General features: G+C 53.3%; 1 protein-coding gene across 1 annotated transcript; it reads right to left on the reverse strand.

The window, feature by feature from the left end:
- Positions 1-6,512: 6,512 nt before the first annotated feature.
- Positions 6,513-24,677, reverse strand: RAPGEFL1 (Rap guanine nucleotide exchange factor like 1). The gene is made up of 15 exons (XM_031011543.3): positions 23,778-24,677; positions 20,465-20,543; positions 17,489-17,624; positions 17,160-17,257; positions 13,184-13,296; positions 12,787-12,954; positions 11,624-11,721; positions 11,393-11,515; positions 10,661-10,839; positions 10,483-10,573; positions 9,892-9,942; positions 9,461-9,548; positions 9,164-9,228; positions 8,737-8,791; positions 6,513-8,490 (listed from the first exon to the last, which is right to left on the reverse strand). Exons 1-15 carry the CDS (start codon positions 24,295-24,297, stop codon positions 8,366-8,368), a joined length of 1,989 nt encoding a protein of 662 aa, XP_030867403.1. The 5' UTR covers positions 24,298-24,677; the 3' UTR covers positions 6,513-8,365.
- Between the last annotated feature and the right edge of the window lie 917 nt (positions 24,678-25,594).

Consider the following 25,594-nt stretch of genomic DNA (forward strand, 5'->3'; position numbering starts at 1 on the left):
TAGCCTCCTCCCTCATCCCCAGGCAGGTTGAGAAAACAATCTTGGTGGTGACACCTAGTGGATTCAAAGGGCACTGCCTAAATTCTTCACTGCACGCAGCACACCTCATGAAGACACCTTGTTTATTTATTTTTTGAGACAGAGTCTCGCTCTGTCACCCAGGCTGGAGTGCAGTGTTGGGATCTCGGCTCACTGCAACCTCCGCCTCCTGGGTTCAACCGATTCTCCTGCCTCAGCCTCCCGAGTATCTGGGACTACAGGTGACCGCCACCACACCCAACTAATTTTTGTATTTTTAGTAGAGGCAGGCTTTCACCATGTTGGCTAGGCTGGTCTTGAACTCCTGACCTCAAGTGATCTGCCTGCCTCAGCCTCCCAAAGTCCTGGGATTACAGGCGTGAGCCACCATGCCTGGCCAGGAAGGGAGAATTTTTTATTTTAAATCTGTTACTAAAAACAGTGGACTGTCAGAATCTGAATTGCTTTATGGTGTAATGTAGCTACGATAACACTTAACAAATTTTACATGACCAACTCAACGAGCCAGATAGACACACTTGTATACCCACCCCCAGGTCACGATATGGAACATTTCTTTTATTTATTTATTTATTCCTCGCTCTGTTGCCCAGGCTGGAGTGCAGTGGCCCGATCTCAGCTCAGTGCAACCTCAGCTCACTGCAACCTCCACCTCCCGGGTTCAAGTGATTCTCCTGCCTCAGCCTCCCGAGTAGCTGAGATTACAGGCATGCGCCACCATGCCCAGCTAATTTTTGTATTTTTAATAGAGATGGGGTTTTGCCATGTTGCCCAGGCTAGTTTCGAACTCTCGAGCTCAGGCAATCTGCCCACCTTGGCCTCCCAGAGTGCTGGGATTACAGGCGAGAGCCACCGCGCCCGGCCGATATGGAACATTTCTACCGCCCCACAGGGCTTCTTCATGCCCCTTCACGGTCAATACTTTCCCCTACCCTATTGAGTAGGCACTATTTTTACTTCTTTTTTTTTTTTTTTTTTTTTTGAGACGGAGTCTTGCTCTGTCGCCCAGGCTGGAGTGCAGTGGCATGATCTCGGCTCACTGCAAGCTCCACCTCCCGGGTTCACGTCATTCTCCTGCTTCAGCCTCCCGAGTTGCTGGGACTACAGGCGCCTGCCACCAGACCCGGCTAATTTTTTGTGTGTTTTTAGTAGAGACGGGGTTTCATCGTGTTAGCCAGGATGGTCTCGATTTCCTGTCCTCGTGATTCGCCCGCCTCAGCCTCCCAAAGTGCTGGGATTACAGGCGTGAACCACCCTGCCCAGCCTATTTTTACTTCTATCCCCATGGATTAATTTAGCCTGCTCTTGAACTTTTTTTTTTTTTTGAGATGGAGTCTGGCTCTGTTGCCCAGGCTGGAGTGCAGTGGTGCCATCCCAGCTCACCACAACCTCCGCCTCCCAGGTTCAAGCGATTCTCCTGCCTCAGCCTCCCGAGTAGCTAGGATTACAGGCATGCGCCACCATGCCCAGTTAATTTTGTGTTTTTAGTAGAGACAGGGTTTCTCTGTCTTGGTCAGGCTGGCCTTGAACTCCCAATCTCAGGTGATCCATTCGCTTTGGCCTCCCAAAGTGCTGGGATAACAGGTGTGAGCCACCGTGCCCGGCCTAAATTTTTTTTTTTTTTTTTGAGATGGAGTCTCGCTCTGTCGTCCAGGCTGGAGTGCAGTGGCGCCATCTCGACTCACTGCAAGGTCCCCCTCCCGGTTTCACGCCATTCTCCTGCCTCAGCCTCCCGAGTAGTTGGGACTACAGGCGCCCACCACCACGCCGGGCTACTTTTTTGTATTTTTAGTAGAGACGGGGTTTCACCCTGGTAGCCAGGATGGTCTCGATCTCCTGACCTCGTGATCCACCCGCCTCCACCTCCCAAAGTGCTGGGATTACAGGCGTGAGCCACCGCGCCCAGCCTTTTTTTTTTTTTTAGACTGAGTCTTGTTCTGTCGCTGTCGCCAGGCTGGAGTGCAGTGGTGCAATCTCAGCTCACTCCAAACTCTCCCTCCCGGGTTCAAGCGATTCCCCTGCCTCAGCCTCCCAAGTAGCTGGGATTACAGGCGCACGCCACCACACCCGGCTAATTTTTTTGTATTTTAGTAGAAACAGGATTTCACCATGTTGGCCAAGATGGTCTCAATCTCCTAACCTCGTGATCCGCCCGCCTCGGCCTCCCAAAGTGCTGGGATTACAGGCGTGAGCCACCGTGCCCGGCCTTTTTTTCTTTTTCTTTCTTTTTTTTTTTTTTTTAAGAGAAAGAGTCTCACTCTGTCACCCAGGCTGGAGTACAGTGGTGCAATCATAGCTCTCTGCAGCCTTGAACTCCTGGGCTTAAACAATCCTTCCACCTCAGCCTCCTGAGTAGCTGGGACTACACACATGCACCACTATGCTTGGCTTTTTTTTTTTTTTCTTTTTTTTGAGACACGGTCTCCCTCTTTCGCCCATGCTGGAATACAGTGGCATGATCTCTGCTCACTGCAGCCTTGAGCTCCCAGGCTCAAGCAATCCTCCCACCCCAGCCTACCAAGTAGCTGAGACTACAGGAATGCACCACCATACATGGCTTTTTTTTTTTTTTTTTTGAGACAGAGTCTCACTCTGTCGCCCAGCCTGGAGTGCAGTGGCACGATCTCGGCTCACTGCAACCTCTGCCTCCCGGGTTCAAGCAATTATCTGCCTCAGCCTCCTGAGTAGCTGGGATTACATAGGTGCCTGCCACCATGCCCAGCTCACTTTTGTATTTTTTAGTAGACACGGTGTTTCACCATCTTGGCCAGGCTGGTCTTGCACTCCTGACCTCATGATCCATAGGTGTCAGCCTCCCAAAGTGTTGGGATTACAGGCGTGAGCCACCCTGCCCAGCCTTTTTTTTTTTTTTTTTTTTTGAGATGGAGTTTTGCTCTTGTTACCCAGGCTGGAGTGCAATGGCACGATCTCAGCTCACCACAACCTCTGCCTCCCAGGTTCAAGCGATTCTCCTGCCTCAGCCTCCCGAGTAGCTGGGATTACAGGCATGTGCCACCATGCCCGGCTAATTTTGTATTTTTAGTGGAGACAGTTTCTCCATGCTGGTCAGCTGGTCTCAAACTTCTGACCTCAGGTGATCCACCCACCTCGGCCTCCCAAAGTGCTGGAATTACAGGCATGAGCCACCGCACCTGGCCTATTTTTTATTTTTTTGTAGAGACAAGGTCTCCCTATGTTGCCTGAGCTGGTCTCAAACTCCTGGACTCAAGGGACTCTCCTGCCTCAACCTCCCAAAGTGCTGGGATTACAGGCGTGACACACCATGCCCAGCTACATTTTTTATTTTTTGTAGAGATAGGGGTCTCACTATGTTGGCCAGGCTGGTCTTAAACTCCTGGGCTTAAGAGATCCTCCTGTGTCCAGAACTGGTTCCTTCCGGTGGGTTCTTAGTCTTGCTGACTTCAAGAATGAAGCTTCAAGAATGATGCCACAGACCCTCACGGTGAGTGTTAGCTCTTAAAGATGGTGTGTCCGGAGTTTGTTCCTTCAGGTGTTCAGATGTGTCCAGTTTCTTCCTTCTGGTGGGTTCGTCCTCTCCCTGACTTCAGGAATGAAGCCACAGACCTTCAGCAGTGAGTGTTACAGCTCTTAAAGGTGGCGCATCTGGAGTTGTTTGTTCCTCCCAGTGGGATCGTAGTCTCGCTGGCTTCAAGAGTGAAACTGCAGACCTTTGTGGTAAGTGCTACAGCTCATAAAGATAGTGCGGACCAAAAGAGTGAGCAGCAGCAAGATTTATTGCAAAGAGCAAAAAAACAAAGCTCCCACAGCGTGGAAGGGGACCCCAGTGGGCTGCCGCTACTCGCTCGGGTGGCCTGGCCCCACCCACATCCTGCTGATTGGTCCATTTTACAGAGCACTGATTGGTCCATTTTACAGAATGCTGATTGGTCCGTTTTACAGAGTGCTGATTGGTTCGTTTTTACAGAGTGCTGATTGGTGCATTTACAAACCTTTAGCTAGACACAGAGCACTGATTGCTGCATTTACAAACCTTTAGCTAGACACAGAGCACTGATTGGTGCATTTACAAACCTTTAGCTAGACACACAGCGCTGATTGGTGCTTTTACAATCCTTTAGCTAGACAGAAAAGTTCTCCAAGTCCCCTACCTGATTAGCTAGACACAGAGCACTGATTGGTGCATTTACAATCCTTTAGCTAGACAGAAAAGTTCTCCAAGTCCCCACCTGACCCAGAAGCCCAGCCAGCTTCACCTCTCACTCCTACTTCAGGCCCCCAAAGTGCTGGGATTTGAGGTGTAAGCCAACACACCCAGCCTGTGTCTGGCTTCCTTTATTCAACATTAAGTCTGTGAGATTCATTCACGCGGGTATTAATAATTTGTTCTTTTTTCTTGCTATATAGTATTCCACCATAAGAATATGCCCCAATGCATTTGTCCATTCATGTGTTGAAAGACACTGGGTTTTTTTCCTTCCTTCCTTCCTTCTTTCCTTCCTCCCTCCCTCTCTCCCTCCCTCCGTCCCTCCCTCCCTCCTTCCCTTGTTCTCCTTTTTTTTTTTTTTTTTGAAACAGGGTCTCACTCTGTTGCTCAGGCTATAGTACAGTGGTGCTATCGCAGCTCACTGCAGCCTTGTTAATTTTTTATTTTTTTGTAGAGACAGGGTATCACTATGTTGCCCAAGCTGGTCTTGAACTCCTGGGCTCAAGCGATCCTCCTGCCTCAGCCTCCCAAAGTGCTAGGATTATGGGCTTGAGCCACCGTGCCCAGCGTGATTGGTGTTTCTGGAAGAACACCCTGGCTGCCATGTGGAAATCAAACTGGTGGCAGGTAGGGGTGGATCAGAGAGAGGAAGCTGATAGACCAGGTAGGAGGCTGGAGTAGTCATGCAGGGAAGCTATGAAGGTGGTTTGGACTAGTATGGTCATAGGGGAGTCATACAGAAGTGGATCACTCAGAAAATGCTCTGGAATTGTAGCCGATGGGACTGGCTGAGATGAATGAAGGGTGAGAGAAAGAGGCACCAATGGTGAGTCCTATATTTTTGCCTTGAAAACTTGGGTAGGTGGCTGGGCAGTGGCTCACAGCTGTAATCCCAGCACTTTGGAAGACTGAGGTGGGTGGATGACTTGAGGTCAGGAGTTTGAGACCAGCCTGGCCAACATGGTGAAACCCCATCTCTACTAAAAATACAAAAATTAGCCGGGTGTGGTGGCCTCTGCCTGTAATCCCAGCTACTCAGGAGGCTGAGGCAGGAGGATCACTTGAACCTGGGAGGCAGAGGTTGCAGTGAGCCAAGATTGCGCCACTGCACTCCAGCTTGGGCAACAGAGAGAGAAAACCTGGGTGGATGAGAGGATCATTTTTCTGAGATGCAGAAGACTGAGGCAGAAACAGATGTGAATGGGGATTATCAAGGGCCCAGGTATAGCTATTTGAGTGTATGATGTCTCCTGGAACTCAGGCTATCATTTAAGCCTAACGCTAGGCTCTCTGCACCCTATAATCTTAGTAGGATTGGGCCAGGCGCGGTGGCTCAAGCCTGTAATCCCAGCACTTTGGGAGGCCGAGGCAGGCAGATCACGAGGTCAGGAGATCGAGACCATCCTGGCTAACACAGTGAAACCTCATCTCTACTAAAAATATTAAAAAAAAAATTAGCCCGGCATGGTGGTGGGCACCTGTAGTCCCAGCTATTTGGGAGGCTGAGGCAGGAGAATGGCATGAACCTGGGAGGCAGAGCTTGCAGTGAGCAGACATCGCGCCACTGCCCTCCAGCCTGGGCAACAGAGCAAGACTCCGTCTCAAAAAAAAACTTAGTAGAACTGGTAAATATTGGTTGTGTGAACAGTACATGCTGTCTGCAGGGGACAGACCTGGGTTAGGGGACCAGTGCCCTCACTAGTCATTATTCTGGGACTGCTGTGCCTCAATCTTCTACCTTAGCATTAGAATTAAATGTGATCTCATATTTATGCCACCTGGAACATGTATGAACTAAAACATCCCATCCCCTCTTCTGAGTTCCAGGCATTATGTGACATGTCTTGTGAGGTTGGCATCTTTTCTTCTCATCCACATTTTCTTTTTTTTTTTTGGCAGAGTCTTGCTCTGTTGCCCAGGCTGGAGAGCCACTGCGCCTTGCAACCTCCGCCTCCTGAGTTCAAGCTACTCTCCTGACTCAGCCTCCCAAGTAGCTGGGATTACAGGCATGCACCACCACACCTGGCTAATTTTTGTATTTTTAGTAGAGACAGGGTTTCACCATGTTGGCCAGGCTGGTCTCGAACTCCCGCCCTCAGGTGATCTGCCCGCCTCGGCCTCCCAAAGTGCTGGGATTACAAGCATGAGCCACTGTACCCCGCCACCCACATTTTCAAAGTCACTCCAGAACAGCCCTGCTCCTGACAGCACTGGGCGGCCATCCCCTCTCCCCTCCCTCAGCACTTCCACAGCCTCAAAGAAAACAGAATGGAGAACAACAGGCAGGTTGATTCATAGACTTTATCGGCTTCTTCTCCACCCAGCGGTTTCTGCAATAACAACCGCGCCTGTACAATACACATGGTTCACTCTGTTAAAGCTGCAGGGCAACGGGAGGGGGCTGGGGGTCCCTGGGCAGGCATCAAGGCTAGGGGTAAGCAGCAGCCAAGACTGGGCCAGTGGGTCCCAGTGTTCGACCCAGAGGGTGGTGGCAGCTGGAGTTCCAAGGCTGTTGGAAGGGGTCAGGAGGAAGGCTGGGAAGCCAGGGGCTGCAGGGAGAGGAGAGCGCATCAGCAGTAGCAGGGAGGGGGCAGGGAGCAGAAGGGGGCCCATGGGACACTGTCAGGGCAAGAGGGCATGGGACACAGCACCTGCCTATGTCCATAGAGGATTTTTGCTGCAGGAACAAGACAGATCACTGTATAAAAGGGTCTGTACAACATTACCTATGATACAATGTTCACATATGATACAAGGCTCTTTCCCTCTTTGAGTTTTAAAAAATAAATGTACAATTCCAGAGCTTTGGGTAAAAAATATATACACCCTCATAGCAGGAGCAGCAGCTGCTTTTGCTACGGCTGTTGCTGTCTCTTCAAAAGGGAAAGAGGTGGTGCCAGAAAGAAGGGTGAGTCTGTGCCAGGAAACCTCACCCTAAGTAGCTGCCAGGAGCCCCTGCACCCCTCAGGCCTTGAGGCTGGTGATGGGAGAGGGAGGGGAGTAAAGGTAATAAAGGCCTTGCCAGAGTCCAGTGGCGCCTTTACAGTCTCTGCCATCCCCCTCCCCCACTTTGGGGCTGCCTGCCCCAGGTATAGGGATCCACCCCACCCCAGCTCTATGGGGAGGACAAAGGGAGAGTCAAAGAGAGAGGGACAGAGACCATGTTGTTGGTGTCAGACACATGAGCCAGAAGGGGGATGTCAACTCCCTCCTTAGCAGTTAGATATCCCAAAAAGCAGGAGTGTGGGCAGCAGACAACCCTAGCTCCTGATACTGCTCTACCCCAGCCCACTGCAAGGCAGGGGGAGGGTCCTCTAGGCAGCTGAGGCCTGTGTTTCCCTGAGCATCTTTTACCCTCTCATCAGAGCCCATCCCTGGACCTTCCAGAGGCCTGAGTGGGGGACTTGCAAGGGCTGATGGGTAACCCCTCCCACCTGCTGCTACTCCCTGCCCCAAAAAGCAGCTTGGCTCACAAGCCTGGGCATGCAGGGCAGCACGAGGAGCTGAGCAGGGAGTGTGGGGGTGGAGAAAGCACCCCGCACCATCCAGGGGCAGAGTAGACAAGGGTAGCACCAAACAGAAGGACCCCTCCCCAGCACACACAACATCCACCCTCAATTACCAGATGCACTCCTGCTCCCTAAAAGAAGACACACACACACACACACACACACACACACACACACACACACACACGGCAACATAATATTCCTGGGGGTCCCAGCCCTGACCAGGAAGAAGCTGGACAGGTGGTGGAGAAGAAGGCTGCCAATCCCTCCCACAATCCCACTCTGCAAGACAGAAGGGTGAGCAGCATTCTTTCCTGCTGGAAGAGGAAGTTGGAAGCTCCATCCCCAGAACAGATCTCAATGGGAGGACACAGAGGAAGGAGCTTTCTGTCCCCTTTCTCAGAGGGGACAGGAACCAGCAAAGTGTAGTTTTGGCTTGAAGGAGCAATGGGGAGGGGACTTCAGCAGGATGAACAGACTTATGGGTCCAGGGGTAAATCCATCGACCTCTTTCCCATGGAGCAGGAAGTTGCTCCACGGGAAAGATGTCAGATGTTGGTTGAGACATCGTGCAAAGTGCTTGAGTGCCAGGTGCCCAAGGATCTGGCGGGTCTGACTGGAGCCTCCACTCTCACTGACTGTTCGCCTCCAGCTTGTAGGAGAGCTCGAAGAGGAGGTTCTGGTTGTCGATGACCTGAAACTGGCGCACATAGGCCTTGGTCTGCAGGTGATGGGGGGATGCCTCCATGTCCAGGCCTAGTGGGTAAAGAGGGAGAGGCAGTCAGGTTCCCAGCCTCCCTTCTTCCTCTACACACACACCGGGCAGAAGATCAGGCTGTGGACTGAGACAGATGTTGGGCAGGAAGGCCTCTGCAGAGGCAAGGAGAGAATGGGGAACCAGCAAGTGTATGGAAATACACATCTGGACAGGGAGTTCTCCCCTGAACCCTCCCGTTCAGTCAAAGCTCTATCTGTACTGCTCTCAGTACCCTGGGTACTCACAAAGGGGCCGGCTCCGGTATTTGCGGATTGTCCTCACTTTTTCGGCCACTGAATGCTGGGAGATGACAAGGAATGAGCCTTGAAAGGGGCACAGAAAGAGGCTCCCCCTCTTATGCTCCCCCTCCGCCATTCTCCCACTCTGCTTTACTCCCTCCAGTCTCCAATTCTGGAGGGTCTCTGAAGGACCAAAGGAGTGGGTGTAACAGAGTGCCATGTGAGGGGGAGGTGAAGTTGCCCCCAAGCTGCCTGTCAGCTCTGCCACCTGTGGGTGGGTTGCCACAGTGATGCCACCAGGGAGACAGTCAAGAGTCTGTTAGGCAAGCTGGGCACTTGGAGGAAGGCTGCTATTTTTGGGAGGTGATGAGAGAGGGAGAGGATGCAAGCCCCCCACTTGTGGGACTAGGGGTTTGCAGTGCCACTCACTCACCAGCTTCTCGATGTTCACCAAACCATCTACAAGGGTCTTACTCCCTTCGTGCAGGAAAGTCAGGTCTAGGGGACGTGGAGAGAATCCAATGTGAGGAAAGGATAAGAGAGGAGTTCGAAAGGGGCCACTGCACCCGAGGACCCCGCTCTTCCCCAGAACCCACTCCGTCTGTGGTGGGGGGCTCCTCTCCAGGTGGGTACTCAGGGCTGAGTCGAGAGGGGGCTGGAAGTCAGAAGCAGGGCATAGGAGAAGGGAAGCATGGGTGGAAGCGGCATAGCTTGGGAGTAACTCTCTCACCTTTGAGGATCAGAGGCACGAAGGGAATCACAGGGGGCTTCATTTTGGAGATCACTTCTCGGTAGCTTTTGTGGTTCCTGCAGGGGTCCTAGTATTCCACAGGACAGAGATCAAGGGACAGACTGGCCAATGCATCCCAAAGATGTCCTCAGCTTCCTCCCTCACCCCCTGCCTTGTATACATTCCTGATCAGATAGGGGTGCTGGGGGCTTTCTAATGGTGTGGTGGGGAGGGACCTGACTACTCCCCCTTTCCTTCAAGAAAAACAGGGGCGCAATCCTTCCAACCTCACCCTCCAGCATGGCAAGGAGGGTGGGGGGGTCCCATACACTAAACACCTTGAAAGGAAAGCTTGAGGAAGGGGGTTTATGGGAACAGAGGGTTTCTGGGCTCTCAGTCCAAGAGCAGAAGAAAGAGCCAAACCCACTCACCGTCAGGTTCTCAAATTTGCGAAACAAGTTCTTGAATTTCCCTGGCAGCTTCTGCAGAGTTTGAAGGAAGGAGAAGGGATATCAGAGTGGAGCTCCTTGGGTTACATGGGAGCCTCGGATTAATTCTCCCTGTTGGAGGGCAAAAGGGCCTGCATGGCTTGTAGGGGGCTGGGAAGCTGGTGGGTGGGGAAATGAAGTCAGGCCTTGGCTAAGTCTAGAGGCTTGAAACAGCCCAGAGGAATTCATTATTCTGGGGAAGGCCAGGTCTGTCTTATGCAGGTGCTTTGTATAAAGATGCCCCCATTGAGTGTGGATGAAAATCAGCCCAACTCCCACAGCCAAGTCTGCGACCTGACCTGGCCAAGGGCTGCCTGCCGCGACTCAGGCGGGATCCGGGCTTTTCACTAATTTGCACAAAGACAGGGTCCATTAGCCAAGCTGTGCGCCCTGGGGTTGCGTATGCCAGAAGAGGGCGCCTCCCTCCAACTGGCACAAAGACTCCCTCCAGGCCGGCGGCCGTCCCGGGAGGACGCACTTTGGGGAGCCCGGGATGCCCAGATGCCCAGGTAGGAACGGGAGGGGTCTCATCACCTCCCAGGTGAGTCGAAGGCGGCTGACAGCTGCGTTGTCCAGCCCCATGACCACGGCGTAGAAAGACAGCAGGTCCTGGTTCTGCTTGCAGCTGCGGGGGTGGGAGGCGGGGTCAGGGGCGGGCGGCGGCGCGGGCCTCGGGCTTCCGGCCCCCCATCCCGCCGACGGCCGCACTCACAGGGCCGCGATCTTGATGAACTTCTTGAGCAGCTGCGCGCGCTTGCCCGGGGCCTCGCAGAGCAGCACTTCGGTGGCCACCCAGTGCGTGACCTCGCTACAGCGCTGCAGCAGCAGCTCCAAGTTGGCCGTCTCCCGGCGGCCGCGCTCCCCGTGGAACACGTAGTCCACGAACTCCAGCTGCACCCACGGCAGCGGAGGGGCGGCCAGGGCGCCAGGGGGTGAGGGGAGTGGGTGGGAAGATGGCAGTGCAAGGCGATGAGGAGCGAAAGGCAGGAGGGCGGGGGCGGAAGGGGTGGAAAATAGAAAAATAGAAAGGACAGGAGGCGGCAAAGATGCGGAAAAAGAAAACAACCAGCATTAATAATATTTCACCAGCTACTGAGCACTTACTAGGTGCCAGGCATTCGCTCACGGCTGACATCCTCAAGACAACCATCTGCTAGGCATTATTGTCTCTGCCTTATTTTATTTCTTTAATAGTGAATATTTTAAAAATACAAATCCTGGGTCAGGTTCTGTGTAAACAGCACTTGGGCCCTGAGCCACTCTGCTCTGGGGTCTCTCTCTTTGCGATTTTTTTCAGATGGGGGAACAAAGGTTACGGCCATGCGTTGCCCAAGGGCTTGCTGCAAGTGAGCCTTGGAACCAGGACGTTGTGCTGCGAACACCGTCTCCCAATGGCACATTTCTCCCTCCAGCCCCCCAGCATAGCACCAGCCTCGGTCCCCACCTCGTGCACACATCGGAACAGCTCCCAGTGGAAGGCAGTTAGGTGGTTGGCAACGTCCTCAGGCTCCACTCGGTGGATCTCTGTGTCTCCAGGGGAGACCTGGATCTCCTCGGGGAGGGGCACCTGGTGGCAGGCAGGGGCATAGGGGCTGGGCTCCTGGTGGCAGGGTGAGGGATTGCTCACAGCCCCCCTCAGCCCTCCATTCCAGTCAAGGCCTTGGGAAGTTCTTACCAGAGCCTCATAGCTGTCCCGAGTACAGGCAAACAGGTGGCTGTTGATGCCCAGTGCGGTGAAAACACAGTCCTCAGTGGGCTGGAGAAGGACCTTCTCTGCAGGAGAAAGAGCTGCTCATCCTCAGCCCCTGCCGCCTGCACCCTCACACGTCCCACACTGGCACTGTCCTATCCAAAAACTCCTCACCCCACACTGACACATTCAAGACTAATGGAACTCATATTATCACTAGTTTATGCCATATTTATCTGGAATTTGTCAAATGATTATTTCTTTTGCATTTATAACTTTTTTTCTACTCCCTTTCTTTCACAGCTTTTCTCTTACTCTGTTGTCCTTGTGACACTGGGAAGGCTGAAATTTTTTCCTACTGTAGAGGAAAACAAAGCTTCAGCGACATTGCTGGCTTTCTGCCTTCCCACTCATCCTGTGTCTTTAGCCTGTGAAATGTGGCATCCTTACATACACAGGGAGGTTAAAGGATCAGAAAACAATCCATAGGTGAGTGAGGGGCAGCACTCAGATCAGAACCTGAGTCCTAGACCAGTGCCTCCCAAACTTTTTTTTTTTTTTTTTTTTGAGACGGAGTTTCTCTCTTGTTGCCCAGACTGGAGCACAGTGTCTTGATCTCGGCTCACTGCAACCTCCGCCTCCGCGGTTCAAGTGATTCTCCTGCCTCAGCCTCCCAAGTAGCTGGGATTACAGGTGCACACCACCATGCCCAGCTAGTGCCTCCCAAACTTTAGCAGGCATAGGAGTCCCCTGGGGGGTCCTGTCCAAATGCTGATTTGAACAAGACCAGCAGGTCGGGGTGGGGTCTCAGATGCTGCATCTCTTTTAGAGACAGAGTCTTGTTATGTTGCCCAGGATAGAGCGCAGTGCCTATTCACAGGTGCAATCATAATGTACTACCTTAGATTCCTGGGCTCAAGCAATCCTCCTGCCTCAGGCTCCTGAGTAGCTGGGACTGCAGGTTTGCACCACTGCACCCAGCAAGATGCTGCATCCTAACAAGTTCCCAGGCGGTGCACATGAGGCTTGTCCCGGGACCATACTTTGAGTAGCAAGGGCCTAGAATTCAGTCTCTACCCCTCCCCCAGAGCCCTGAGCTTGTGAGTTTCTCCTCTCGGAGCATCAGCCCAGTTCTTCCTGACCCTCACCTCCGGAGGAGGACACAGCTACCAGGATGAGGGAATCCTCACGCCCCGCGGGCTCCTCTGAATATTGAAGTTTCTCCGTCACAGAGCCCAGAATGTCCTGCACAGATGCTGAAAGGCGGCTGCGTATGGTCACATAAGAGTGGTCAGGCATGTATACACGGCAGAAGACTGGACGGAAACAGGAAAATGGCTTTCAACAGAGGGCAGAGTGGCAGCAGCTGGCACAGTCTCCTCCAGGGTGCCTCTATTCCCCACCAGAGGCTGGCCTCTGAAGAAGGTCCTGTGAAAGGGGCTGGTTCTACCACCCAGGGAGATGCCACTGAGGGTGCTCAAGACCCAGAGACATGTCCCCCTGAGCCACTCAGGACACCCCGCCCCTCCTAATGCCCACACTCACTCTCATCAGAGCCCCGGAAGGCCACCCGGGTCTGCAGACAGGAGTCTATCCGGCGGAAGTGGCGGAAGAGTGGCTTCACCTGCTTGCTGGGTGGCTGGTTCTCCTCTGGAATCCTGGCATGGACACAGCTGGGCATCAGCACGCCCTGCCAGGCATATGGACAACCAACACCAAGCAGGCAACATCAAGCAAGAATATCAGAATTGGGTCAAGGATGCACCAGCACCAGTTTCAGAAGGTGGTTAAGGGGGTCAGAAGAGAGGACAATGAGCAGTATGGGATAATTATCCAAGTAACCCTAATCAAATGCCACCTCTTCCATGAATTCTTCTCTGGTCCACCCCACCCACCAGGAAGGTCACTTTCTTCTCTCAACTACTATAGAACATTGGGATAATGTTTATGTTCACCTCTTATCTCTTCTATGAGATTGAGAGCTCTTGAGGACTGGGATTTGGTTCTTACTGAGTATCTTTTCATCCTCCAGGGCCTAACACACTGCTTGACACATGGTAGGTAGTAGGTCATCAGCTGTTTGCTGAATTTTGCTGAAAAGAACTTCACAGTCTGGGAAGGAGATAGACAGGCATACAGCTTCTTCTAATACCAGGCAGGAGGTGTTGATAATATAACAAAGGTACCAGGAGAGTTATGCTGGTGTAGGGGAAGAAGAAAGCTATTCCTAAAAGGAAGATCTGGGAAGTTTTCATTGAGAAGATGGCATTTGACCTGGGCTTTGGAGGAAAGCAGGAAGGGAAGGAGGTGGAGGCCAGGTGCAGTGGCTCACACCTGTAATCCCAGCACTTTGGGAAGCTGAGGTGGGCAGATCACTTGAGGCCAGGAGTTCAAGACCAGCCTGGCCAACATGGTGAAACCCCGTCTCTACTAAAAATACAAAAATTAGCCAGGCGTGGTGGCATGGACCTGTAATCCCAGCTACTCGGGAGGCTGAGGCAGGAGAATCGCTTGAACCCGGGAGGGGGAGGTTGCAGTGAGTTGAGATCACGCCATTGCACTCCAGCCTGGCAACAGAGCAAGACTCCATCTCAAAAAAAAAAAAAAAAAAAAAAAAAAGGCCAGGTGCGGTGGCTCACGCCTGTAATCTCAACACTTTGGGAGGCCAAGGCGGGCGGATCACGAGGTCAGGAGATCTAGACCATCCTGGGGTAACACGATGAAACCCCGTCTCTACTAAAAAAATATATAAAAAATTAGCCGGGCGTGGTGGCAGGCGCCTGTAGTCCCAGCTACTCAGAAGGTTGAGGCAGGAGAATGGTGTGAACCCGGGAGGCAGAGCTTGCAGTGAGCCGAGATCACACCACTGCACTCCAGCCTGGGCGACAAGAGCCAGGCTCTGTCTCAAAAAAAAAAGAAAACAGGGTGGGAGGAGGGCATTCTGGGGTGGACAATATAACCGACCATGGGAAGTTCGAGAGTGCAGGAGTTGAGGTGTCATGGATGGAGGGGATGTAGGAGATGAGATGGGAAGGATCAGCAGAAGGCAGAAAGGGAAGGGTATTGAATGCTGGGATGTTTCACTTTCTCTTGGAAGCATGGGGAGCAGGGATGCCTTTGGAACAGGAGCATGAAAGATCTCTCTAGTGTCAGCACAGAGAAGGCAGAGAAGGATGCTAGACCACAAGCTGAGGCCTCCCTAAGGGTTGTGGTGGTGGGGACAAGAGAAGAGAGAAACTAAAAGGGCAGAATGGATTCATGGATGGATGGATACAGTGGTGTCCTGAAGCTGGTTCACGCTGGCTCACAAGAGCATACTGTTAAGTTCTGGGGAATTTTACCAACTGTTTTTTAAAGAGCCATTAAAATATAAATAAACAAATATATCTCCATATATAAATATATATGTTTTATAAACTTATAGTCAGGCCAGGTGTGGTGGCTTACACCTAGAATCCCAACACTCTGGGAGGCCAAGGTGGGAGGATTGCTGGAGCCCAGCCTGGACAACATAATGAAACCATCTCTATTAAAAAATAATAATACAAATTAATAAATAATACATAAAATTTATAATCAAATAAGTTATTACCAAAAAAACAGTTTCCTTCCTGTTTTCACTACTTTTTTTTTTTTTTTTTTTTTTTTTGAGACAGAGTCTTGCTCTGTCGCCAGGCTGGCGTGCAGTGCCGCAATCTCGGCTCACTGTAACCTCCACCTCCTGGATTCAAGCAATTCTCCTGTCTCAGCCTCCCGAGTAGCTGGGATTACAGGTATGCACCACCACGCCCGGCTAATTTTTGTATTTTTAGACAGGGTTTCACCATGTTGGCCAGGATGGTCTCGATCTCTTGACCTCATTCTGCCTGCCTCGGCCTCCCAAAGTGCTGGGATTACAGGTGTGAGCCACCACACCCAGCCCACCTCTTTTTTTTTTTTTTTTGAGACGGAGTCCACTCTGTCACCCAGGCTGGAATGCAGTGATGCAATCTTGGCTCACTACAAGCTCTGCCTCCTGGATTCAAGACATTCTCCTGCCTCAGCCTCTTGAGTAGCTGGGATTACAGGCATGTGCCACCATGCCCAGCTAAATTTTTGTATTTTTAGTAGAGATGGGGTTTCACCATGTTGGTCAGGCTGGTCTCAAACTCCTGATCTCATGATCTGCCTCTCATGATCTGTCTGCCTCAGCCTCCCAAAGTGCTGGGATTACAGGCGTGAGCCACCGCACCCGGCCTTTTTTTTTTTTTTCTTTAGAGACGGAGTCTCGCTCTGTCACCCAGGCTGGAGTGCAGTAAGGTGATTTCAGCTCACTGCAACCTCCATCTCCTGGGTTCAAGCAATTCTCCTGCCTCAGCCTCCTGAGTAGCTGGGACTACAGGCACGTACCACCACCCCCAGCTAATTTGTCTTTCTTTTTTTTTTTTTTTGAGACAGAATCTCACTCTGTCGCCCAGGCTGGAGTGCAGTGGCATGATCTCAGCTCACTGCAACCTCCACCTCCTGGATTCAAGCAATTCTTCTGCCTCAGCCTCCCAAGTAGCTGGGACTACAGGAGCGCCCTACCACGCCCGGCTAATTTTTGTATTTTTAGTAGAGACAGGGTTTCACCATATTGGCCGGGCTGCTCTCAAACTCCTGACCTCATGATCTGCCTGCCTTGGCGCACAGCCTTTTTTTTTTTGTAGTGGAGACAGGGTTTCACAATGTTAGCCAGGCTGGTCTTGAACTCCTGACCTTAAGTGCTCCACCCGTCTTGACCTCCCAAAGTGCTGGGATTACAGGCATGAGCCACCTTGCCCAGCCATTTTACTACCTTTTACTACATCTACTGTATGGTGAAGATACTACATAACAGCCTGTGCTGCATGTCTCTTCCCAACTCCTCCTTCAGTGTTGTCACATTGGTAGCTTGAAATCAGCCATGGTGACAGAGTTTACACTGTAGGAATCAGCAAAAGCTACAAATCAGGGCTCTTTCTCCTGCAGCACTGGTTGTTAAATATTTACCAGTACACCACTAGATTATCAGACAAATGAATGGGAGAATGGACAAAAAAGTGACTGGAGACAGTGCTTTGTGCCACCCTTCAGTGAGAGAAAGGAGCTGAAATAAAACCATATTGGAAGCCAGACACAGTGGCTCACACCTGTAATCCCAGCACTTTGGGAGGCTGAGGCAGGCAGATCACTTGAGGCCAGGAGTTCAAGAACAGCCTGGCCAACATGGTGAAACCCATCTCTACTAAAAGTACAAAAATTAGCTGGGCATGGTGCACCCCTGTAATCCCAGCTACTCAGGAGGCTGAGGCATGAGAATCACTTGAACCCAAGAGGTGGAGGTTGCTGTGAGCCGAGATCGCACCACTGCTCTCCAGCCTAGGCGACAAAGTGAGACTCTGTCTCAAAACAAACAAACAAGCAAATCCATATTGCAGCCAATAGGCCAGAGGCAGCCCCTGTAGTAGAGGAATGCAGGGGACCACTTTCCTGTTCCCGCCCCTGCCCCACTCCCCCTCACTTTAGTTCCACCGTCTCCACCAGCTGGTGCAGCCTCAGAGTGTCCTCTCGGAGGCCCTGGTAAAGGGACTCGTCCTTCATAATTAGCAGGTATAGATCCTGGAGAGAGGAGGACAAAGAAGGTGAAGGAAGGGGTCTCATTCCAAGGGCTACTCTCTGCAGGGGCCGGGCAAGGTCTCCATACCTTTGAGCACAGGAGAGCCATATAAGCTAAGGCTCCCTGGCATCTCTTCCTTCCAGGTACCCAGAATGAGAAGTATGGCTCCTTCACAGGGGCCCCCTTCCAGAGCTAATAGCCTGTTTACCCACCTTCTCTTCCCCCAGGCCCACCTTGATGATGTGGCCGGCCCCCTCTTCCTCTTGAAGCAGCCCCTGGTAGGTGTCCAAGAAATGGAGAAGCATGGCTAGACAGGCCTGCTTCCGGCCCAGCCCTTCAGGGCCCTCCATGCCTCCTGCCCGAACAAAGCTGACCCTTAAGTTAAGAAAAATCCCTAGGCAAGCAGACCTGAGGAATTGAGAAGAAAGATGGGAGGCTAGGCTGGGCGCAGTGGCTCACGCCTATAATCCCAGCAGTTTGGGAAGCTGAGGCGGGCGGATCACCTGAGGTCAGGAGTTCGAGACCAGTCTGGCCAACATGGTGAAACCAAGACTCTACTAAAAATACAAAAATTAGACGGGCATGGTGGTGTGGCACCTGTAATCCCAGCTACTCTGGAGGCTGAGGCACAAGAATCGTTTGAACCTGGGAGGCAGAGGTTGCAGTGAGCCAAAGTCGCACCATTGCACTCCAGCCTGGGTGACAGAGAATGACTCTGTCTCAAAAAAAAAAAAAAAAAAAAAAAGGCAAAAAAAAAGGCCAGGCGCGGTGGCTCACACCTGTAATCCCAGCCCTTTGCAAGGCTGAGGCAGGTGGATCACTTAAGGTCAGGAATTTGAGACCATCCTGGTCAACATGGTGAAACCTCATCTCTACTAAAAATACAAAAAATTAGCTAGGAGTGGTGGCGTACGCCTGTAATCCCAGCTACTCGGGAGGCTGAGGCAAGAGAATCACTTGAACCCGGGAGGCGGAGGTTGCAGTGAGCCGAGGTCACGCCATTGCACTCCAGCCTGGGCAATAAGAGCAAAACTCCATCTCAAAAAAAAAAAAAAAAAGGAAAGATGGGAGGCTAAATTGCCCCCAAGTATTCTCTAGATTTGGGGCCAGAGAGAAAGGAGTTTCGGTGGTCCTGGAGCCAAGACCTCCTCATGCCCCAGCCCAGGCTTTTGCTTAGAGTAGGTAGCGATGACCACTTGACCACATCCGGCTCCTGCAGGTTAGACAGGTTAGATTTTCACTTGAGGATACCCTGCCCAGACCCATCCAACCTCTGACCAGCCCAGGGCCTGGAGCTCACAGTGCGCCTAATAAACGCCAGTGGTGTTTACCACAAACCTGACTATACCTCACTGGAAGGCCTGATGTTTCTTTTTTTTTTTTTTTTTTTTTGAGACGGAGTCTCGCTCTGTCGCCCAGGCTGGAGTGCAGTGGCGCGATCTCGGCTCACTGCAAGCTCCGCCTCCTGGGTTCACGCCATTCTCCTGCCTCAGCCTCCCGAGTAGCTGGGACTACAGGCGCCCGCCACCACGCCCGGCTAATTTTTAGTATTTTTAGTAGAGACGGGGTTTCACCGTGTTAGCCAGGATGGTCTCGATCTCCTGACCTCATGATCCACCCGCCTCGGCTTCCCAAAGTGCTGGGATTACAGGCGTGAGCCACCGCGCCCGGCCTGGAAGGCCTGATGTTTCTAAGACAGCTTGTTACTTTTATTTATTTATTTATTTATTTATTTATTTATTTATTTATTTATTTGAGAGGGAGTCTCACTCTGTTGCCCAGGCTGGAGTGCAATGGCATGATCTCAGTTCACTGCAACCTCTGCCTCCTGGGTTCAAGCGATTCTCCTGCCTCAGGTTCCTGAGTAGCTGAGATTACAGGTGCCTGCCACCAAGCCCGGCTAATTTTTTGTATTTTAGTAGAGACGGAGTTTCACCTTGTTGGCCAGGCTGATCTCGAACTCCTGCCCTCAAGTGATCCACCCGCCCCAGCCTCCCAAAGTGCTGTGATTAAAGTCATGAGCCACTGTGCCTGGCTGGGAGCCTGTAACACTCTACTCAGTGGTCTGACATTTACAATTAGGTCCTAAAATAACTCTGTGAGAGGCCCATGCTTACATGAGACCCTATGAATAGCCCATCCAGTGGCTCCTCTCTAGCAGACCCTACTGAAGCACAACCATGGCCTGATGTTTACATCAGACCCCATCATAACTCACTGGGCAACCAGATGTTTTAGAGCAATAATTCAGTGGGGATAGAGGTGCCCTTAGTAGAATAATAACACCTTGGCTGGGCGCAGTGGCTCACGCCTTTAATCCCAGCACTCTGGGAGGCCAAGGCAGGTGAATCACTTGAGGTCAGGAGTTCGAGACCAGCCTGGGCAACATGGTGAAACTCCGTCTCCACCAAAAAATACAAAAAGTAGCCAGGTGTGGTGGTGTGCGCCTGTAGTCCCCAGCTACGGGGGAGGCTGAAGCAGGAGAATCGCTTGAACCCAGGAGGCAGAGGCTGCAGTGAGCCAAGGTCGCACCACTGTACTCCAGCCTGGGTGACAGAGCAAGACCCCATCTCAAAATAAATAAATAAATAACACCTTTCATTTGTACAGGGCTCTGCAGCCTCCAAAGCACTCCCACATCTGCTATCAGACTGATCTTCATAGCAGCTAATAGATAGGCAGGGCAGGTGCTATTTACCTCCATTTTACAGAAAAGGAAACTGAGTCCCCATGAGGTTAGGTAATCTGCACAAGTCACACAGCTGATGAGTAGAAAAGCTGGGACTGAAACCCAGGTATGTTTTCTTTTCTTTTTTTTTTTGAGACGGAGTCTCACTCTGTCACTCAGGCTGGGTGTAGTGACGCGATCTCGGCTCACTGCAACCTTTGCCTCCCGGGTTCAAGTGATTCTCCTGCCTCAGCCTCCCAAGTAGCTGAGATTACAGGTGCGTGGCACCATGCCTGGCTAATTTTTTCTATTTTTAGTAGAGATGGTGTTTCACTATGTTAGCCTGGCTGGTCTTGATCTCCTGACCTCAGGTGATCCGCCTGCCTCAGCCTCCCAAAGTGCTGGGATTACAGGTGTGAGCCACTGCGCTCGGCCCCAGGTATGTTTCCCTAGGGGAGAGTTTAGGCTCTGAGATTGCATGTGGGACAGAGGGAGTGGCTCCCTTCTGACCTCTCCTTTTCCAAACTCCACAAAAGGATATTACTGGTGTAGCTCCTGCAGAAATTTCTCCGTCGGGAGGAAGAGAGAATGGGTAAGGACAATGTCATCCAGCAGGATATCTGTAAAGATCAGTGGGCACCACAGATGTCAGGTGGGCACTTCCAGAACGAAACTGGAAATGCAGTGCCTCCCTCTCTTGCCCCTGAGGGCAAGTTCTCTTTAGCCAGGCTGGAGCCGCAGCCACCTGCCTTGTCATGCTCTGCACACGCGCACACACACATGTGTAAAGGTTCTGGGCAGCCACTGCGGGGGTGGGTTCGGCAGCTGCCAAGGCAGCTGAAGGGAAGGGCGGGGGGCGTGCCTTTGATGGCCATGTGCACTTCTCTTTAGCGTATGTGGGAAGTTGGTCAGATAACACACCAAGGTTGAGTTCTGCCTGAAAAAAGAAGTAGCCCACAGAAGAGTCTCCAGACAAAGAGTATTTCCAAACACAGAGGTTAGCATCAGTGGGGAGTGTGTGTGTGCATGTGTGTGTATCCCTCTTCCCCTCCCCATTCCCCACCTAACAGCTTTGAGTTCTAACTAGGCAGGTGGGAACCAGCCTGATTAAAAGGGAGATGGAGAGACTGCCATCGCTTTGATCCCAGAACCTTTAAATAGAAATCCTGTGTCCTTTAGGTGCCCAGAGACAGAAGGGTTAATGATGGAATGGTGAAGGGGAGCGGCTCCTCTCACCACCCCTTTCCCCTCCACACCCCCGTCTGGGCCTGGCTCAGCCAGTCAGCCGGGTACAAGGTCGCCCTGACTTGCAGCCAGCCCTGGGGTGGGGCAGGGCCACCTGGCACACAGACAGACAAGGTGCAGGGAGAGAGCCAGGTGTCCTCACCAGGACTGGTTAGGGCCAGGTCCCCAGGCACTGTCCCAAGACAAAACCAAGGCTTCTGACTGCCCTTGGTTCACTATCTCCTGTGGTCAGTTCTAGCCATGAAGGCGGAGGAGGAAAACCAACACCACGTTAATTGACTTCAAGGATTTCATTTCGCAAATGTGAAACTGAGGCCCAGAGCTGGGAGGGACTTGCCTGGAGCTGGAATAAGAACCCAGAATCCTGAGTCTTTGTCCTTTTCTCAATATGCCTGAGGCAAGCAGAGTGTTAGGGTAAAACCTAGTGGTCAGAGGGGGCTGCTTGGACGTTGGAGAGGCTTTGGTAGGTTCAGAGTAACTTCTGTAAGTTCTCTCCTCCCACACACCCTGGGAGGAGACCAGGATGACTTGAGAACATTGGTTTTATTGGAGAACATCAGAGTGGCAGGTTAAGCTGATTCTCATTCACCTGGGACTGGTTTGGAATTTCCCAAACTAGTTACTCTGGGGATCCAGGCTGCCAGATAACATGGGTGACATTTCAGGAGTCTTACCCCAGGGGAGAATGAGCGGAGCGTGTGGCACCAGGCCCCTGTAAAAGGGGAAAGACAGCTTCTCCCTTTTCCTCCCTGCCCAGCTACCCTGCTGTGTTCTTACAATGAGTCAGAGAGCCTCCAGCTCTGACCCCCAGCTTCAGGGATGAGGGTGAGGAAACGAGAGGCCTGACATCCTTCATAGACTTTATCTCACAGGATTCCTAAGCTGGAGCAAAGGAAGAGTAAGATGGGGCAGAGTTGGGGAGATGCTGATATGGGGGCCACAGTTGGGCATCTGTCTTTTCCAAAGCAGGCTCTGGGCCAATGTACAGCCTCCCTAGGGAATGTGTCATAGAGACACAGGGTGTGTGGTGTAGGCGGGAAGTTATGGTTAGGAGAGCTGTGTGTATCTGATATTTTTCTAATTAAATCCAAAAGGTGTCAGCTCCCCAGGGCAACTACAGCCTGCGCCAAAGGAGAGGACCCAGGTCTTGAGAAGGATCTAGGAGAGTGGAGCCCCCCTCCACACACCTAGGTTGGGGTTCCCTGCCGAGGGCTGAGAGCAAGTGTGAAAGCCCTCACCATTAGGGCCTCAGCCGGGGCTCCCAAACCTCAGACCCTCCTGGGCTTAGAGTAATGCCTAGAGCTAGACCTAAAGAACCCTCGGTCTTCTACCTCAGAACTAACCAGCCATTTGGGGCCTTGGTTTTCTCAAAGGCCCCTTAGTAGGGGTGCTGAAAGGGAGTGGTGAAATAGTATCATCATTTAGGGAATAAGCTTCTCAGGGTGTGGTGATTATGTTTTAAAGAGGCCGTGTGCCAGGTCCGGTGGCTCACGCCTGTAATCCCAGCACTTTGGGAGGCCGTGGGGTGGGGGTGGGGGGAGGTAGATAATGAGGTCAGGAGTTCAAGACCAGCCTGACCAAGTTGGTGAAACCCCGAAAGCCCGTCTCTACTAAAACTACAAAAATTAGCCAGGCCAGTGGCTCACGCCTGTAATCCCAGCACTTTGGGAGGCCAAGGCAGGTGGATCACGAGGTCAGGAGTTCGAGACCATCCTGGCTAACACGGTGAAACCCCCGTCTCTACTAAAAATACAAAAATTAGCCAGGCGTGGTGCCACACGCCTGTAGTCCCAGCTACTCAGGAGGCTGAGGCAGGAGAATCGCTTGAACCTGGGCGGTGGAGGTTGCAGTGAGCTGAGATCGCGCCACTGCACTCCAGCCTGGGTGACAGTGAGACTACATCTCCAAAAGAAAAAAAAAAAAAAGCCGTGTGCTGAGGCCTGCCACCGAAGGGTGGAAGCTGGAGGCGCTTGGACACCCTGGATGCTGCAGGGACATGATGCCGGCCCAGCCACCTCTCCCCTCCCAGACACCTTCTGAGTCCACCCCAGGAGAATACTATCCCCCCCACCAAACTGCTAAGGACAACGCATCCCTTTGCTGATGCCTAAAAGGCAGCTTGGGGCCTGTGCCTATCTGGCACTGCCTCCTTGGGTGGGTCAGCCTGCGCTGTGCAGGCCTCTGAACAGTCAGGGACCCCAGGGTTTTCAGGGCTCAAGCACCTCTGGCGGGTGGCATGGCTGCGCTGGGCAGCTTCCATTTTAATGTGTCAGGCCCTAATTTGGGGCCACAGGAGGAGGTATTCAACATCAGGGACCCATGGGAGTCAGTGGCTCCAATGCCCAGGGGAAAGGAAGGGTGGCTGAAGGAGAGTAAGAGGCTCAGCTGCTTCTCCAGACGAGGGTGAGGCTGCTGTAGGGAGGAAGGTGGGTACTGCTCTCCTCTTCCGCGGGAGGGTCTGTACCTCCGCTAGGCCCCTAGCCGGCTTACGCGGACCACTCAACCCTATAACCAAGCCCCGGCACGGCGCCACCCCTACGCTCCAAGGGCAAGGAAGAGGAGCCGGGGCCAGCCCCTGCTCTGGGTGTTCGAGCCCACCGGCTCCTTACCTGAGGCGGCGCTGTCCCTGGTAGCCCCTCCAGCAAGCCGCTCCAGAACCCGGTTCAGAAGATGCTCCGGCCGCTCGGGGGCGCCCAGAGGGGCCCAGGGCGGCGAAGTCAAGGGCTCGCCCGGGGACAGCTCGTCAGATGAGTAGGAGGAAGGGGAGCGCAGGGGCCCCCCTCCCCCGAGTGGCCCGGGCCCCGGCACCTCCTCCAGCTGCAGCCAGCAGGGCCCCCCGCTGCCCGGCTCCTCCGCGACCCCCGCCGGCTCTCCTCCTTCCTCCTCAGGGGGCGGCTCCAGCCCCGGCTCGGCGGGGGGCTCCCGGAGGAAAGCGGGGAGCAGCAGGCGAGACACGCTCTGACGCCGCTGCAACGACCGCTGTCCCCCGGCTGGACCGCCGCCCCCGCCGGGTCCCCCACCCCCTCCAGGCCCACCGCAGCTCCCCGGACCCCCGCCGGGACCTCCCGCCACCGTTCGGCCCGCCAGCTGCGACGTCTGCTTCTTCAGAAATTTCTCCAGCGGCTTCATGCCCCCCCCCCGCCCCTCTCCTAGGGGTCGCCGGGGGACCCAGGTGTCCCAGGCGCGGGCAGGGGGGGCGGCGAAGACACGATGCTCAGAGCTGGAGGAGCAGAGTAGAGGGCCGTGCCAGGCGCCGGACTGGGGGCCAGAGGTGCCGAGCCTCGCTGGCCAGAGTCCAGTGGCCAGTAGCCGGGGGAGGTGCCAGAGGAAAGGAGTGCTCGCTCTCAGCAACCCCCCATGCCGGCTGCAGCCGGCACGCGGCCCGAAGAGTGGGCAGGCTGCGGGGCCGGTGCGCCCGGCTCTGCGCTGCGGCGGCAGAGGCAGCGGGCGGAGCGCAAGGCTGAGAGGACGCGGCGGCGGCGGCGGCGGCGGCGGCGGCTGCGCTCCTGGCCGTGAAGAGGGGGAAGGTGGCAGAGCCGAGACCGCGCCCCCTCCTCCAGTCCCCGCCCAGTCCCCGCCCCTGCCCTTCCTCGGCTCGCCCCCGCGCCGCACGAGGCTTGAACTCGCGCGCTGGGGTTGACCGCGAGGGAAACAGTAAGGGACTTGGGTTCTAAGCAGAAGAAATTAAGGGCAAAGGTAAGGCAGAGATTTACCAATGGGGAAGGATTCCTGGCTCAAGGGATAACCGGGTCTCAGCATCATTTCAAAGAGTCAGGACAGGTCTGTGGCCTGGACACCTTCACTCACCTACCTGTGTACCCAGGTCAGGCCTACAGATTGCTGAACCCAAAAGTGTGCACCTTTCCCATACTCACAGAAATATGTGGAGTTTATCTTCCTTCTGTGAGAAGGGCTGGGAAGGCCTCTTGGGTGAATTAGCATTGCCACTGGAGGCGGTGCCCATCTGTCCTCTCTGGTAGGGCACAATAGGTGGTGTGGGCCTGGTCTGTGGGCAGGTACTGGCAGGCAGGTAGGAGCCAGGCAGGGAGCAGCAGGTTGTGGCAGGTCTAGCTGGGGTGAGGAGGGGATAATAGGCAGTGAGGAGGAGACCAGGAGCACAAGGGCACCTGAGCCCAGCTGGCAGCAGAAGGAAGCAGGGCCATGGAGACAGGTGACAAACCCCAGAACTGCCGACTATCATCAAGCACAGAGCCCAAGTGTACATGGCCATGGAGTGGGAAAAGTGGTGCCAATTAGCACTCCAAGTAATCCTTACTCCTGATGCCCACACCAGGAGCATTCTGTCCTTAAGGATATGCTGCCCCAGAAGGAGTGTGGGGGAGGAGGGGGGTGCATCGTAAAGCCATGCTAAGTGTGAGAACATCCAGGTTAGACTTACAAGGTGTGGGAGTGGCAGCAGGTTCTT

Source organism: Gorilla gorilla, chromosome 4 (assembly GCF_029281585.2).
Source record: "Gorilla gorilla gorilla isolate KB3781 chromosome 4, NHGRI_mGorGor1-v2.1_pri, whole genome shotgun sequence".
Classification (NCBI taxonomy): domain Eukaryota; kingdom Metazoa; phylum Chordata; class Mammalia; order Primates; family Hominidae; genus Gorilla; species Gorilla gorilla.